The sequence below is a fragment of the Epinephelus lanceolatus genome, chromosome 1, assembly GCF_041903045.1.
Source record: "Epinephelus lanceolatus isolate andai-2023 chromosome 1, ASM4190304v1, whole genome shotgun sequence".
Taxonomy (NCBI): domain Eukaryota; kingdom Metazoa; phylum Chordata; class Actinopteri; order Perciformes; family Serranidae; genus Epinephelus; species Epinephelus lanceolatus.
In genome coordinates this window covers 24801001-24817914 of record NC_135734.1, presented here as the reverse complement: position 1 = coordinate 24817914, position 16914 = coordinate 24801001, and the positions used below count along the sequence as shown (strand labels likewise).

Here is a 16914-nt window from a genome sequence, read left to right as displayed (position 1 = left end):
GAATACGTTCATGGGCGGGGTTTTGAGTGTTTCAAATGATTGACAGGAACTCTATCCAATCAATGCGTCACATCAGTCGACAGGATCCAATAGTTTTTTTAGCTAGACAAAATGGGCGGGGCTTAAGGGTATCACTTCCGCTGATTTTCCCTAGTTACCCACATGGAAACCGATTTCCCTGTGTTTTGAGTTTCGGCGCCGATTGCGGCGGTGAGAAGTTATCTGAGGCACAAGAGGCATTTTCCTCACCGTAAACGCACCTTGTGGTTTTTACATCACACATTTGTAAAGCAACGGTAACTATGAAGATCGAGGAGGTAAAAAGCACCACGAAAACTCAGCGGATCGCCTCTCACAGTCATGTCAAAGGACTCGGGCTAGACGAGGCCGGGAATGCTAAACAGTCAGCATGTGGTCTTGTCGGCCAGGAGGCTGCAAGAGAGGTAATATTTATGTTTCACTGCATTCATGTTGTTCTTGTATTGTGTAGAGGGGTGACTTTTGAGAGCTGAGGATTTTTCGCAGGCATTATTTTACTCGGTCAGTAAACGGTCAGGTGCACCTACAAGCTAGCTCCGTTAGCACTGTGGTGTCGCTGTTTCATACTCAGGTCAGAGGTGAGCTAACGGGAAAGTCAGCCCTCAATAGAAGTCACGTTCATTCATTATTTAAAACGTTCGATTTGTATATTTTAAGTTAACCAGTCTCCTCTACAGCTGAACAGCAAAGAGACTTAATGTTTTGATAAACGTAGAAACAAATAGATGTACATGTTCTCAGTCTAGTGGAGAACAGGTATTCATATAAAATCAATCAAGATGAAAAGAAAATTAAAAGTAAATGTGTCCACCACAGACTGACAATGGACCAGCTTCAAAAATCATCAGCAGATATGGACATGTAGTCATGATGCTCTGACTTCCAGACTAAGGAAACACTTGACTGTTTAAGGGATACATCACTGACTAAGAGACTGACAATAAGAGATTGGACAGGGGTGAAATTGCACCATGGGGACATTGCAGACACTTGGGGATATATTAATTTAAAGCCATCACACCTGCCTTAAGATCACTTCTGCACAGAATTGGATTTTTTGCCAACTTATTTGTTTGCTTGATTTTAGTGGTCTCTTCTGAAGTGGAGATAACATCATATTATGTATGAATACTCTTATCATTATGACCCACCAGCAGACGGAGACATGAAAGTATTTAAAGGTATGTATGTATGGGCCAGCCTCGACTTTTAGGGGCAGCAGTAGCTCAGTCCATAGGGACTTGGGTTGGGAACCTGTTCAAGTCCCTGTCCAGAACAAATACGGAGCGTGCCAGTTCACCTCCCGGGCACTGCCGAGGTGCCCTTGAGCAAGGCACCAAACCCCCCAACCACTCGGGCGGCTGACCAAGGCAGCTCCCTCACTCTGACATCTCTCCACTTTGTGCATGTATAGGTCCTGTTTGTGCATGTGTGTGTGTCTTTCAGACCTGTGTGTTAATGACAAAAGAGTGAAACAGTTGAATTTTCCCTCAGGGGGATTAATAAAGTATATAAAATTTAAAAAAAAAAAAAAATTAAATTGAAATTAATATTCATTCACTATGCAAAATAAGAAAAAGCATGTTGGTCAATTCCAATAGTTCACTTTAAAGCCAATATTGGCTTATCAACATTTTTCACTATTATCTGACTTTTGATAGACCAAACAACTAATCAGTTAATTAGGGAACAACAGACAGATTAATAAACAGTGAAAATAATCATTAGTTGTAGCCTTATCCCACAACCAGCTACTTGTATTGCAAGTCCAGTGTGTAGGATTTCATGGAACTTAAGGGTGAGTTTGCAGATTGCAACCAACTGAGTAACTCTCCACACAAAAAAAACACAAAAAAACCCTCTCTGTTTGATTTGTCCATTTTGGGCTTCTGTAGAAACATGGTGGACACCGTGGAAGAGGACCCACTCTCTATGTAGATCTAATCAGCTCATTCTAAGTTAAGGAAAACACAATGATTTCATTTCAGGTGATTATACACTAAATAAAAACATAGTTATGAATATTATATTCAGTTTCTGCCAGTAGATCCCCTAATTCCTACAAACTGGTCCCTCAAATCCTGTTGACATTTTACCATTGCATGTCAGTATATAATGGTAATCATTTTTTCACTCTCCAGGCTTGTGGCATCATAGTCGAGCTGATCCGCTCAAAGAAGATGGCAGGAAGGGCGGTGTTACTGGCAGGGCCACCCGGCACAGGAAAGGTAAGCGTTCATACACTCGCAAGATAGCGGTAAAACTTACTTGAACGAGGCCACCGTGTTTGCTGCAGATTGTGACTCTTTTCTACATGTTCCTCCAGACTGCCCTCGCCTTGGCTGTAGCACAGGAGCTGGGAAACAAGGTGCCTTTCTGCCCCATGGTTGGCAGTGAAGTCTACTCATCTGAGATTAAAAAAACAGAAGTGTTGATGGAGAACTTCAGAAGGGCCATCGGTGAGTGTCACCTAAATATGATTTGGCTTCTTGGCCATAGTTCTGCTCGCAAAACAATTCACTGTATCTCAGACAGTTGTAAACTGTCATGACTGGGTACACACAAGTGCCATTGTTAAATACTGCCAAACAGTTAATTCAAAAGGAAAGTAACACCAACAGAAAGCAAATATTAAAATGACGGAAAATGCAGATTTAAAAAAAAAAAATCACATCATCACCAGACTTTGTACTGAGAAGTTATAAAGAAAAAAGGTCTCAGTGAAAAACACAGCGAGGTCTGTAGATTATCCTGACTGAAAATTACATTGTTTCTTGAAAAAACATGAAACCACATCCGTCCACTTCAGTTGTGTCAGGTCAGACTAGATACCGCTCAAGCTAAATCAGAAGAATAAACATTTTTAGTTTCTTTGCCCTTGGTGTAAAAGGACCTTATGTGTTCACAAACTCCCTCAGTGAGGAGTCCTTGAGCAGGAAGAGTGAGGTGTCCTGCATGCACTGTTCTCATGAGCTGAAAGGCAACACTTGACAGCGGATTCATGTGAATGATGTTGAGAAGGAAGAAAGGCTGGAGAGGGGGAAGGGGTTTGCCTGACTGCTGATGGCACCTGTCACAGAGAAGGAAGTAGAGCTTAGGTAGAGGGAGAGGTGGTCATCAGCACCTTGCTCCTCCCCTAGAACAGGATCTCTGGGTGGGAGGGGGGGCTTCATTTTGAAGTTGTCATCACTCTGCCGATAAGAGCGAGCAGTGACAGACAGTCCCTGCCTTAAGCTTTGCTGTCTGACCCTCACCACAGCGGATCAGCCACCTGCGTGCTGCTCATACTCGCTGCCACCGGCCGCATGAAAGAGGAACAGGAGTGTGATCATGTTACACAAGACGATGGCCACACATTTCATGGGCACGAGCACACGTGTTCCCCCTCTGTAATAAAACGCATTGTTCAGTAGACTGAAGAATGCGGCGGCTTAGTTGATACAGGAATATAAAGGCCCGATTGAGTTCTCACTCTGCACTGTGTGACTGTAATGTCGCCCACATTCAGGACTGCGTATCAAAGAAACAAAGGAGGTGTATGAAGGGGAGGTGACAGAGCTGACCCCCTGTGAGACGGAGAATCCAATGGGTGGCTACGGAAAAACCATCAGCCACGTCATCATCGGTCTGAAGACGGGCAAAGGCACGAAGCAGCTCAAGGTCAGACTGAGAGCCAGAATCTTTTTTTTTTCTATCCACCTGTCCTATATGGTTTATACTTGTCCTACTGCTGCTTGCAAAGCATCATGAGCTACGTTGCACGTATAACGGTAAATGAATTGATGGGAACTGTGGTAGTTTATGAAGAATCAACTCCTGAAGGTACTTTGCATATCTAGAATATTTATATGGTTCTCTTTACAAAAAGAAATCATTGGTATCTTGCATCCTGGTTGAATGGCTACACTAGTGATTATTTTCATTGTCAATTATTTTCTAAATGGGTTAATAATTTGGTCTATAAAAATTCAGAAAATGGTGAAAAATGTTGATCAGTGTTCCCCAACACCCAAGATCACATTCTCAAATGTCTTGCTTTGTCCCCAATTCAAAGATATTCACTTAACTGTCACAGAGGAGTAAAGAAACCAGAAAAATCATATTTAAGAAGCTGAAATCAGAGAATTTTTGCTTTTTTCCCTTTAAAATATTATTATATCTGATTAATTCATTATCAAATTAATTAGCAATTACTTTAATAGTTAACTAATTTGTCACATGATTAATCGTTGCAGCTCTTGTCGAGATGTGATTTCTTTTCTTTTTACTGGCAAAACTCTTCAGATGTTCAAGTCTCAAGTATAATGTGCTGCGATAACACTGATGAATAAGGTTAGGACAAGTGTCTAACTCAAAAATCTCTTGTCTTGTTTCCTCAGCTGGACCCCAGTATTTATGAGAGTCTACAGAAAGAGCGTGTGGAAGTGGGAGATGTCATCTACATTGAAGCCAACAGTGGAGCTGTGAAGGTATCACTATATTACTCTCATGTGTTACTCCCTTACAGCTGTCACAAATTATGATCCTCCTATCAGAGCAGAGAAAGATGTACATACTGGACTTTAATCCACCAAATAGTTTGAAATATTTTAAATAGAAAGCCTAAGAAGTATTTGGTTCGACCAAAGTTCAGGGATCTCTGTCTGTCCTGTCCTCTTCAGTCCTTCATGGTTGCGTTCTTTCATCTCTTTCAGCTCTGCTGCATTTCTACTGTACCCTGGAATGAGCCTCTCTCATTCCTGCAGCTCTCTTTATCTCTCCATCTCCCACAATGCCTCTTTTCCAGCAGTGGGGCTTGTGGCCTGTGTTGACAGGCCACAATGATGGTTCCTTTAATCGGCGCAGGTGGGCCAGGGACGCGGGTCGGCTCAACCCAGAGACCTGGAGGAGGGCTGGATGACACATTTGTTACTGTTGACAGCCTCATTTTGACCTGCCCTCTGAAACTCTTTCATCCCTCAGCCACATGCCCTCCTCTCTGCGATGGGCTGGCACTGGGTTCAATCATACACCTGCTCTCCCTCCTCCCCTCCTGCTTTGTCTTTTGTTTCACTGTGTTCCAGAGCAACGAGAGATTTTTGTTTAATGCTGGGTGCATATTTAAATGATTCTTATATTAACAGTTTGGTGTGCTGTGTCTTTGCAGAGACAAGGTCGCTGCGACACTTTTGCTACAGAGTTTGACCTGGAGGCAGAGGAGTATGTGCCACTGCCCAAAGGTGATGTCCACAAAAAGAAGGAGATAGTCCAAGACGTCACACTGCATGACCTGGATGTTGCCAATGCCAGACCCCAGGTATATAACTAGCTGCAAATGTCCTGTAAATGAATATCTTTCAAAATAGATTGCCAGTGTGTAGAATAATTTACTCATTTTTTGATCTCAGGGAGGCCAGGACATTCTCTCCATGATGGGACAACTGATGAAGCCCAAAAAGACAGAAATCACAGGTAGAGAAAATGTGACAACTTCCCAGCTCACATCACCACCTGCCTTCAGCACTATGTGGCTTTTATTGTTCATCCATCCCTATTTTCTCACCTAATTTAGATAAGCTGCGAGCTGAGATCAACAAAGTGGTGAACCGCTACATTGACCAAGGCGTAGCTGAGCTTGTACCCGGTGTGCTGTTTGTGGATGAGGTGCACATGCTGGATATCGAATGCTTCACATATCTCCATCGAGCGCTCGAGAGCACCATCGCCCCCATCGTTGTGTTCGCCTCCAACAGGGGAAACTGTTTAATCAGGTAAAAAAAAAAAAAGTCAAAATTCACCAGAGAGGAGCAATTTTCTCACTAAGATTGACAATCACTTTTTGCTCACCAGGGGGACAGAGGACATCAGCTCTCCACATGGGATCCCTCTGGACTTGCTGGATAGAGTCATGATAATCCGCACCATGTTGTACACACCACAGGAGATGAAGCAGGTGAGTCTTAGCGCCAAAGTAGCTGCGTGTGTGATGTGTGCCATCTGTGCAGGTGTCACTAATGACTTTGTGGTTTGCAGATCATCAAGATTCGTGCTCAGACTGAGGGGATCAATATCAGCGAGGAAGCTCTTACACACCTGGCAGAGATCGGCACCAAGACAACGCTTAGGTAAGATTAAACATTGTGAATCGCTGACCATAAAATATTCCAGTTTTTGCCCTTATTCTGAAAAAGACAATTTTTCAATCTGTTTACATGGCTAATAATGACTAAAATGACCATTCCACTCATACACCAGTTTATATACAGCCATGCAGGCTCAGATTAGCGTGCCCTAACGTTGTTTATCACGTCAGTATACATTTTAAAAAGTGGAATAGCTGAGGAGGACGCTTGTGCCATTTCTGGAGTTTTCCATTGATGGCTGACATGTTTAGCATTGCAAACATAGCCTTCCTCTTCCTTCAGACACCTTTTTGAAAAGGTTGGCATTGCTATATTTTTGCATAGCCAAAGGCCACTTGATGTCCAACTTTTCCGTAATGTCCAAAAGTAGGTGTGTTTTTTTCTTGGGATGAGAAATGTTGGCTTTTCTTTAGGGCATGCACTTCTACCCTACAGCCTTGCAAACTGTTGGCTAGTTGGTTTTTGTTCAAAGCATCCATGACAACGCACAGAGCTGACTGTAAACAGGCAGGAGGTCATGCGATGCAAACTGCTGTAAAACCCTGATTGAGATTCATAGTCCAAATGCAAAGAATGATCCTAAAACCATAATAATACCAACATATCCCACATCCTGAATGGAAAATGCTACAATTTGAAAAAAGGCTGTTGTCATATTGGGAACAATGATGGAATATTAGTGAGCATGTAAATGCTGTCACTGAATAAAGTCGAGGAAGAAGCAGCTGTACATTAAGTGTCCACAGTGGTCCAGTTTGTCCATAGATACGATTTTTAACACCTGAACAACAATGTCATTATCACAAAATATCATCTATTTAAGGTAAACTTTCAAGAGGAAATGTACAGTGAACAGAAATATAATTAGGACCTGCAGCTCCTCTTACTCTGCTCTATATTGTAAATTGCCTCATACTGTATACGTGTGAATTTACAGAGTGTCTCCTACTTCCTGTTTCCTCTCAGGTACGCCGTACAGCTGCTGACACCAGCCAGCCTGCTGGGCCGCGTTCAGGGAAAAGAGAGCGTGGAGAGGGAGCAGGTAGAGGAAATCAACGAGCTGTTCTACGACGCCAAGTCCTCCGCCAAAATCCTCCAAGATCAGCATCATAAGTTTATGAAATAAAACTTTTCCACTAGATTTCCACTTTTTTCTGTCTCAACTCGCACAGCTGGTGTTCTCAGCCAGCTGTTACATGGTTCACTTTGATTCTCCATCATTTCTATATGCTTTATTTGCATATTTCCATCTTTACCCTCTGCACCACGGCACGTTGTGGTGTTCCTCCCCTTTATCTACTGTAGTAGTTTTGTTCTAATAAAGTTTTATTCTTTTTGTTTGTTGATGAAAATAATTTTTTGAATAAAAAGCAAAAACACAATTTAACCAGTTTTCTTGGCTTGTTTATTATTCATTCTGACATTTAACATATTACTGGCAGTTCTTACAATAAAACACAGGATGCATGAGACAGAATGTATTGCAAAAAATTTCCAAAAGATTTCAACTTATTTTTAATGTCAACATGTATTTTCTTGCCAGTCTATTGTGCGATAGGCCTTTTTCATCAAGGCTTTTCAAAAGAGGGGACACGCTCTTCGACCCTATGGGAGCTTTGGGGTATGACACATGCATGGTGTAACTGGAGCTGTGATGTTGGAGGGTTACAGCAGATGGCGCTATGAATAGAGGGATGGTGTCTGCTCACTTTGGTGAGCTATTTTTATTTTTAGCCCATTTGAATGTGTTTGGCCCAACAGAGCTTTTTGGATGCACTCATGGATGGCAGCTGATATACAGTAGAACATTTTTATATAGAAAGGATCTGCTTTGGTCTTCTATTAAGGTTCCTTTCAATACTTGCAAGATTCTAATTCTGACCTATATCTTTCCAAATGTATGTCGGATTGCAGACGCCACAATGAAAAGTATCAATCATCCTCATGTTCTATGATAGTGTGCCAGCTAATGAGCCTTTTGAAAAGTGCAGAACAGATTTTACTGCACATGTTGTACCCCAGTAACATGAGGCAATGTGGTGCTGTGACTTCTCTTTTTAACCTCCTTGTCTTTTACAGAAGATATTTTGTCTTGTCACAGCAGGAAAAGCACAGGTGTAATTAATAAAATTAACGATGGCTTAATTCCATTTAGCTGCTTAGTTCAGGATGCTGGTATTGTGCATGCTGGCTCACTCGGTGTTTCTCAAAGTCCATGGAAGGATCCTCCAGAGGCAAGGCGAGAGTCCTTGTCCTAGCATTCAATGAACACACATTGGAACAGGCTAACAAGTGTCCCTAGGTGTACGACATTAACCCTCAGCAGACTGAGGAGGTTTCAGTTACTGTGATCATTTTAGCGCTCTAATGTTGTTGTAAAATTTGAACAAATGTAGCAGTATTTTCAGAGTCATATGACTTCTAGGGAGAATATATTTCTGGATTATAAAAAAAACAAACAGGTAGGCTAAATGAAACTTGTGGCACTTAACGCTCTATCACTGCTGTAAATGACTGCTTTAAACACTTATGTTTTATCTAAATCACGTTATTTTAAAATTCTCATTATTCTGCAGTGGACACATTGTAAATTATGAGGTTTCTGTCAATATTTGTTCACGCTTGTATGATAAAAACTCCTGTAGACATTAATCCAAATAAATGACATGTTTATCTAAAGTTTCATTAAAGAGGCCCCGCCTTCACTTCCAGCAAATCATACACAAAGAACTGTGGGTATTTTATACCCGCAGAGGATACACACATGCATCCTTGAAAATGTTCTGAATTAAGGACTCTGTCCTCGGTAGAATAGAGAAACACCCACTGTTACTGGAACAGAATGGCGTCATGGATACTTGGATGAACTACTGAAAGGGCCTACTAGGCCCGGGTTCAGGGGCCAAAAGTGGTAGCATGCATGTTTGCGTGTCTTGCTCCTATGTTGTAGAGGTGGTGGGGCCTTTTGCATATCTGTGCCCAGGGGCTCATTCTCTCAAAATCCACCCATGCATGGTTAATACCATTAGTAACACCTGTGCTTTTCCTACTATGACAAGTCAAAATGTCTGCTGTGAAAAAGGCCTAAGGTTTCAGTTGTATTGCTCTAATGTTCCTTCATTATCACCCTGCAACCTGAAAAAGTGGGTGAATGCTGGTGTGACAGAAACTGCAACAATGGTTGAATGAACAAAATTATGTATTTCAGAAATAAAAAACTGGCTTACCAGTACGTAGAAATTCTTCTGTTTAAGGAAGGTAATTATCAACTTAATAAAAGTGCAAAAACATATCATAACCAGACAAAACCGAGTGCAAAAACACAAGCTTGAGAGCACACAAACAGCTGGAGAACAACTAATCCCAAGCCCTTAACGTGGAACAGGTGCTGTCCAAGCATAGTGAGGAAGTCCACTGTTACTTCCTGATAGGTCGAGCTGAGCGTGTGTTGAAAACAGTCTCCCCTCCTGACCTCACTCTGCTGAACACAGAGGGAGCAGTTTTGCCCATTTTCTCTGTGAGGAAAGAGAAACAACAAACAGAATATTTCACTGTTAATGAGGCAGTAAGGAGAGTTATGGGATATGATGGATATGCTCTATATATGTACACAGACGGGGTGAGAGTGCAGACTGACAGGAGTCCCCCATTATTACAACCCTCCTTCTCTCTCTGTATATGGAGTGGAAACTTGAGCATCAGGATGAAACGCCCCTCACACAAACTCACTGCCATAATGTGATCTTAGCTTAATCAGATGGATGAAACAAAAGGCTGCTTCCTTCCAGTTTGATCTGTGAGTATCAAAGCATATTTCCATGTTTGTTTGTGTGTGTCCTCACCACACTCCTCCATTACTTGAAGCGTCTTGCTCTTCGCTGGCCCACTTCTTCCCAGTTTGTTCTTTGCTTCAGTCAGGTCCTCTTCGCTCACCTCAGGACGCTGCATTTGTTCATCTTCCTCCTGACCCGGCTGAGAGGTCGTTAAAAGAAATAAGTTACAACACACATCAGTGACTTCTGGGTCTCCTTGTTTGCAGAAAGTCTCGTCAAAACTCACCTGAGACATGTTGTTTGAGCAGTTGAAGATATGCTGTGAGTAAATCTCCTCTCTGTCAGCTGTCTCTCTCTCTCTCTCTCCAGCCCAACACACACTCGCATTTATATACACAACCAGTGATTCTCCAGTGGACAATAAATCTGTTCTTGAGACTCATAAATGATGTAACGAGTGTGCACGCTCCTCCTCTTTTCTGTCTCTCTGTCTCTGGTTTTTCTCATGGTCTGTCCTCCCTGCTGCTTCATTAGGAGATGATGAGGTCACTGCTTCAACTTGTGGCATTACATTTCCCCAAATATATCCCAGAGATGTAAGAATATGACAAATGTCTCTCACTGTATCCTCCCCTTTTTTCCTGCAGCCAATCAACACTTTATAACAGCTCTGATAATAAGCAAGCCAGAGAACTGGACTCAGAGTTCAAAAGTTATGACTCAAAAGATAAGAAGCTGTGTATCAAACTTCCCAACAAACTTTATACCAAGCCTGACCAAGCTTATAAATAACAGAGGAGAATGAGCTTCACCCTGCTGTGAAAGAATGCTGTTCCCATCTCTTCCTGCTCATTTTCCATGATTACATCACTATTCAGCCCTCAGGGACCCTAAATGCAGCGGTGATTAGTGCAGACGAAGGACAAACAACAAGAAAGTGTTGCCAAGCAACATGTCAAATTATTGCTGACCTCAAACCTAATTTGCTCCCAAAAATATGAGATAAGTATAGCACTGGTGCAAACAGTGTACAAACCCATGCTCTAGGAAGTGTTTGCTTTCTAATAATATATACATTTGAAGAGAAAAAACAAGAAGAGACAAACATAAAAGAGACGCACCATTATACCATAAGCTTCTTTATCATGTAAACACCAAATTCCTTAAAGTGTATCTCATAAGATAAAGTACATGAACAAGCTAATGTTCCAAATCCAAACCAGTTTTCATAAACAAATTACAACCGTGATTGTCTTATTACTGAAAATTTAAATGGATCAGATTGAATCAAATGCACCTTGAGCAAGTGCCAGTATTTACACAGCATTAACTTGAACAAGTATTTATAATTGAAGATGTGTCATGTTGTCATATGTGACGAAGTACAACTCTATATTCAGTTTTTACTGAAATATGTTACTTAAAGGTCCAGTGTGCAGGATTTATCTATTGGCAAAAATGGTATACAATATTTATGACTATGTTTTCATTAGTTTATGATCACCTGAAAATAAGAATCATTGTGCTTTTCGTTTCCTTTGAATACGCCATTTATATCCTCCTGAGACCCGAACCTTTGTTTAATATGCATTTTTAATTTCTCCTAGCTATTTTTGAGTAATAGCATCTGATAAGTATAAAAAAACACAACATTGTCAACAATATTTAAGTCCCAATGTCCTCAAACAAGACAATAACAAAGTCCCAGTGTCCATCAATGAGCTGATGATAAATTCCCCAATGTCTTCAAACGAGTACTTTCTAATTAACATTGCTAAAATTGGCAATGTTTGTATACCATATCAAACTATAAATGTTATTAATCATAAATGAACAAGTTTCAACCATTAAATGTGATCAGGTTTTGAACCTTGTCCACATTTGTGTCGAGATCAGCTGCAGACTGACTTGGCAGAGATGGCTGCCATCTTGTTTTTACATGGATTAGTTTATTGTGCTCTTAGTACAACTAGATGGCGAAAAAAAGTGTCCACGAACGAGGACAACCGGACTAAGTTAAGCAGAATGAGGTTTAAGAATGAAGTAATATGAGGACACAGGGTCTCAGGAGGATATCTACAAAGAAGACTGTCCTCTTATTCTTTTTTTCATTAATCTAACAATAAGATCACACATGGGTTGTTTTATCGTGGAGGACAAACAACTCCTGTCACAAATTCAACTGTTTTCTTAAAATAAATTTATTTCTTTGACGGCCACAGTTAGATCCCTGAACAGTCATGACGTGTTTGTTCATACTTACATGAGCAAACACAGGAATGATCCAGTACAAAACATATCAGCATCATACACACACATATTCACACACACACACACACACACACACACACACACACACGTCAGGTCTGTTTTTAAAAGTTGTGCCCTCGTTGCTTTCACACAGTCAGTAACTGTCGATCACCACCTCTTGTTAGAACATTTGTAGTAAACCAGACGTTTTCCTTCAGTCCAGTACATCCACTTCCAGTTTGATTTAAGTGCGTTTCTTTCTGTACTGGGGCAAGAGCTGAGTCCTCACAAATTGAATGAGCCGAGTCTCTGTGAGAAGAACAGCCGCTAACACACCAAGCAGACACACTCCTCCTACACCGATATGGACCAGCCTGAACAACCAGCCGTGGTCACAGCAGAACACACCCTGCAAACAATAAACAAGATCACGTTAGGGCCACTGATGTGCTCAAGATTCAGTTAAGATCACACAGAATAAAACTACAATGAGGGGAATGAAAAGACTTTTGCACCTCAGACAGCGCTGTGACAACAGCACTGACAGCAAGTGCCAGTAGTAGGAGCGGGGAGGGCAGCAGGCCTCGCAGAGGTCTCCATTGACTGGACTGGAAATAGCGGTGTATGTAAAACAGACTGTGCGAGATGCGAAGGCCCATGTTTAGGCAGTTTGCCAGTATGAAGCCCACACCGCCAGCCCACCACGTCAGCATGTAGGACAGGAGCAGGAAAGACACCGACAGAGCCAGCATCACAAAGTTGTACCTGGAGACAACACACGTACACAGTGTTAACAGACAGGCTACATGATGTGTAATGACTCGATGTACATTACTTACTTGTCAACCTCTTCTTTGCTCATGGCAGCAAACACAAAGCACTCTGTCACACCATTTACAGCGAGCAGGAGAACATAGCAGCTATACCATCGCAGCAAAGTGGGCCCTTTAACAAAAAAAACAAAAACAAACACACAGCAGTGACTTGAGAACAGTGAGCAAAGCAGGATTTGTCACATATACACAAAACAACCAAAGAATTCCTTCATTTTATGATCAAGCCAGGTCACTAACGTTCTCCACCTCCTTCTTTTAAATGTTCCCTGTATCTGTATTTTTAAAGGAAATTAAAGTTCATTGTCAACTTTTGCTCAGTTTCAATTATTGTTCTGATCTGCTGGTTCAGAAATCTGAAGGTAAGAAGCAAACCAAAGCTACAGAGAGTGGTGAACACCTGCTCTAAGGTAAAAGGGGTGTCCCAGCTCAGTCTCATCACTCTGTACAACAAGCACCTGGTGAAAAAGGCCACCTCCATCTTGGCTGACGCATCCCACCCCTTGCACCAGGAGGTCCCGCTTCTGCCCTCTGGGTGGAGGTTTAGGGTTCTGAGGTCATTGCAGTCATTAGCCATAGACTGTGGTCTTCCTCTTACTGTTGCACTTGTATATCCCACTACTTGCTTTTTTACACTACTTCACTTACTTTATAGAGTCTTTGTTTGTTACCACGTTGTTGTTGATAGTGTTTTTATTGTAATTGTGTGCTGAGTATGTTTCTTTGATGTTTGTTGTTTTTCTTTTATGCAGCACCAGAATTGCCCCTGGGGACAATAAAAATGTATTTTATTGTACTGATCTTTTTATTTTGGCTTTTGATTTGGAGTAATGTTATAGCCTCAGTTCTTAAGTTTCAGTCATTGATTTTACATTATGTTCAACCCTGGTGCTTATTATATTCTCCTTTTTTTATTTTAACTCTTACTTATTTATTCATTTTATCTGCACTGTTTCAATTTTGCTATTTGAAGCACTTTGGGCTGCATGTTTGTGTGAAAAAAGCTTTATAAATAAAGTTGAGTTGGAGTTGGTTGTGATTGTTACCTGCCCCAACGCTAAGCAGAGAGCCGCCATAAATGTCCAGAGCCAAGTGAGAGTAGGCGTAACCAAACACTGAGATAATGAGTCCAATCACCAGCACCAGTTTCAGCAGACACTCCAGGACCTCTGCTGCCATGGCAGCGTCTTCCTGTAAACAAAACCCACAACATGAAGTAGAACCAACAACTCCTTTTCTAGCCATTAACAAAGACTTCTTTGTGTTTACATCCAGACTCACACCTGTATCTGACTTTTGACATCACGTCCTCGCCTCAGCACTTTGGCAAAGAAGATGTAGAAGCTTTCCTCGATGGGTAGGAAGATGAAGCGAGCCACCATGGAGCCCAGATTACTGACAATATCATAAACTCCCTGGTCTCCGAAGCTGAGGACGTTCAAGAAGGTCATGACGTACCGCTCACCCTCTGTCAGGATCTGTTTCAGGAAGGACTGCTTGAAGAAGCTCCATGTGAGCCGCGCCAGACTCCAATCAAACAGCGGCTATAAACAGAGCAACAGATGGAGATCATTAGTCCTGTATTATAACAGTTTATCTTGTAAGTTTGATTTTGTAAAGACAGTTTGTGAATAATAAATAGTAGTATATTGTCCTGCCCTACTACCTCTCCATGAACTCTACGGGGCAAGAGATCTCCAACACTGTGCAGAGGAAAATCCACCCTGGCTGCCTCTTTAGAGCCCACGAAACGGACGAAGTAAACAACGTAGCACAGCACCAGGAATACTGTGTATGCCAACTATGAAAAGAAAATAGCTTAAAATCATTACAAACAGAAACAACTACAAAAATAATGCATAAGACTTCAGCTCATTTCTTACATCAGCAGCAGAGAAGACGTAAAGGCCCCATTCACGTGCAACCACTATCAGCACTACGGTCAAACTGCCCTTAGCGAGCATTCCCAAGCTCTCGGCAACCACCTTGAGTCGAAGAAACATGTGAGCTTGAGCCAGGACGTAGAGAGGCTCAGACAGGAGCTCCAGCACTGCTGACAAGGCAAATAACACCACAGCAGGGCCGTAGTAAGGGACAGTCTGGGGGTCTGGGACCTCCAGGAGCCACAGCCACACGCTGATCAGCACAACAGCCCAAAACACACCCAGAGGCAACCTGAGAGGTACGAAAGACAAAGATAAGACACACAGGAAAATGTACAAGCTGAATATAAAGATTGAATAAACTCACATCAGCCATAGCAGGTTGATAACTTGTCTCCAGCTGTGGTTCGTCCCAGCTACCCCACTCAGACAGGCCCTCCGGAAAGCTTCTCTGGATAAAAACACTAATGTGGAGTACAGTAGTGTCAGCCTGTATAACAAAAACACACACACATTCACTTTGCAGCAGCTGGTGCAGAGAAATGTGCTGGCATTGTGTTATATCTCATTCTGGTTGGTGGCACGTTCTTCTGTCTCAACACCTGTCAACTTTACCTGACGTTGACCACTCCTATCAGCTCTTTGGACACAAACCGCAGTGTGAATGCATTCAGCAAGAAGGTGAAGACACGGAACATCACCTGAGATTAAAACAAAATGAAAATTATGACAGTTAAGCTTTACAACAGTGGCCTGGTGTGGTATTATGGCTCCACTGTGTGTGCTCGTGTACCTGTATAAGCACATTATAGGATACTAGAGTGGTAGCACTCTTCAGCACATCCTGAGAACTCATTTGGGACTTCTTCTGACTCGCCTGAGATCACTCTCAAACGAAAATTTGACAAACTTTTCGTTTCTTTCTACGTAGCAAAAACATTATGGAGCCATTTTGTTAAATAACCGTCAGTGTGGCTGCTGAAAAAACGACGACAATAGCGCCTAATTCCTAATAAACACGTGTGCCATTACATTTGTTGAGCAGCTGTAAAAGCTAGACGGCTAGAGCTAGACGCAGCAGTAGTAGTAACACTTCCGTATACATTGTACACGTACGTAAGCACGTTACGCGGTGGCGTCACAGAGCGTGACGTTCATAGCGGTGCCGCTAGAGGGCGCAGCCAGCCTTCTGATAATCAATGGGAGGTGGCTGCTCATAGAGGCTGTATTCATTCATTGTCCTATGTTCTTTTCTTTTATGCTTGATTTGTTGCTTTTCATGGACATGAACTGTGGAATGGGCAATTTTATTTGAATTTTATTTTTAATGATTATTCATGCATTTATTGTAACTTATTTTATTTTTTGTCTATTTTAATACCACTGTGTTGTTGTTGATGATGAGGGGAAGTGTGGGTGTGGTTGTTTGTTGTTTTTTTATGAGCTGCTGGACAGTTGATTTCCCCTCGGAGATTAATTAAGTTCTTTCTATTCTCATCTATGTGATTTTCAAATGATCATTTTTCAACGTTATATAATGAAATATGCATATGAACATTGTATTGTTTTATTTGGGAAAAAAGCGTGTATATATTATTTTGTCACACAGATCTCAAAGTCTATATTAAAACTTTATCATAACTAACATAGTTCAAGTAAAAATAATGTAATCTATTACACCAGCTTTTATGTAAAGCCCCCCTTCCTTTTTTGTTGCTTATTTTCTATGTCTATTTATGTTAATTAAAACAATGTTCCTACTAACCCTTGAAAACCTGTCTCTAACTGCATTTATTTTTATCTCCTAAAAATGTCATGCCAATCATAAGCACCTCTGCATCACTGTAAGGCCAATTTGCTAATTAATTTTATTGTGGTTTATGTCCCTGAGCAGGTAACAAAGTCTATCCTACCCAAACAGAGCATACAAAACTGTCTTCTGTAAGGTATATTGATCTTGAGAGGACCAGTCTATGATAGGTCATCGAAGGATACTGATTTTTTAATTTAATGT

General features: G+C 41.5%; 3 protein-coding genes across 3 annotated transcripts; 1 reads left to right on the top strand and 2 right to left on the bottom strand.

Moving 5' to 3' along the window:
• Positions 1 to 131: 131 nt before the first annotated feature.
• Positions 132 to 7548, top strand: ruvbl1 (RuvB-like AAA ATPase 1). Its single transcript, XM_033627157.2, has 11 exons — positions 132 to 443; positions 2181 to 2267; positions 2366 to 2498; positions 3548 to 3699; positions 4419 to 4508; positions 5186 to 5335; positions 5427 to 5490; positions 5591 to 5789; positions 5869 to 5971; positions 6052 to 6143; positions 7128 to 7548. Exons 1-11 carry the CDS (start codon positions 303 to 305, stop codon positions 7285 to 7287), a joined length of 1371 nt encoding a protein of 456 aa, XP_033483048.1. The 5' UTR covers positions 132 to 302; the 3' UTR covers positions 7288 to 7548.
• A 1-nt stretch (position 7549) lies between these two features.
• mustn1a (musculoskeletal, embryonic nuclear protein 1a) lies at positions 7550 to 10480 on the bottom strand. The gene is made up of 3 exons (XM_033627158.2): positions 10221 to 10480; positions 10004 to 10133; positions 7550 to 9676 (listed from the first exon to the last, which is right to left on the bottom strand). Exons 1-3 carry the CDS (start codon positions 10227 to 10229, stop codon positions 9579 to 9581), a joined length of 237 nt encoding a protein of 78 aa, XP_033483049.2. The 5' UTR covers positions 10230 to 10480; the 3' UTR covers positions 7550 to 9578.
• Positions 10481 to 12117: 1637 nt separating this feature from the next.
• On the bottom strand, positions 12118 to 15991 carry rft1 (RFT1 homolog). Its single transcript, XM_033625878.2, has 10 exons — positions 15694 to 15991; positions 15516 to 15601; positions 15268 to 15390; positions 14901 to 15192; positions 14684 to 14818; positions 14301 to 14561; positions 14064 to 14208; positions 13024 to 13129; positions 12700 to 12949; positions 12118 to 12593 (listed from the first exon to the last, which is right to left on the bottom strand). Exons 1-10 carry the CDS (start codon positions 15754 to 15756, stop codon positions 12429 to 12431), a joined length of 1626 nt encoding a protein of 541 aa, XP_033481769.1. The 5' UTR covers positions 15757 to 15991; the 3' UTR covers positions 12118 to 12428.
• Between the last annotated feature and the right edge of the window lie 923 nt (positions 15992 to 16914).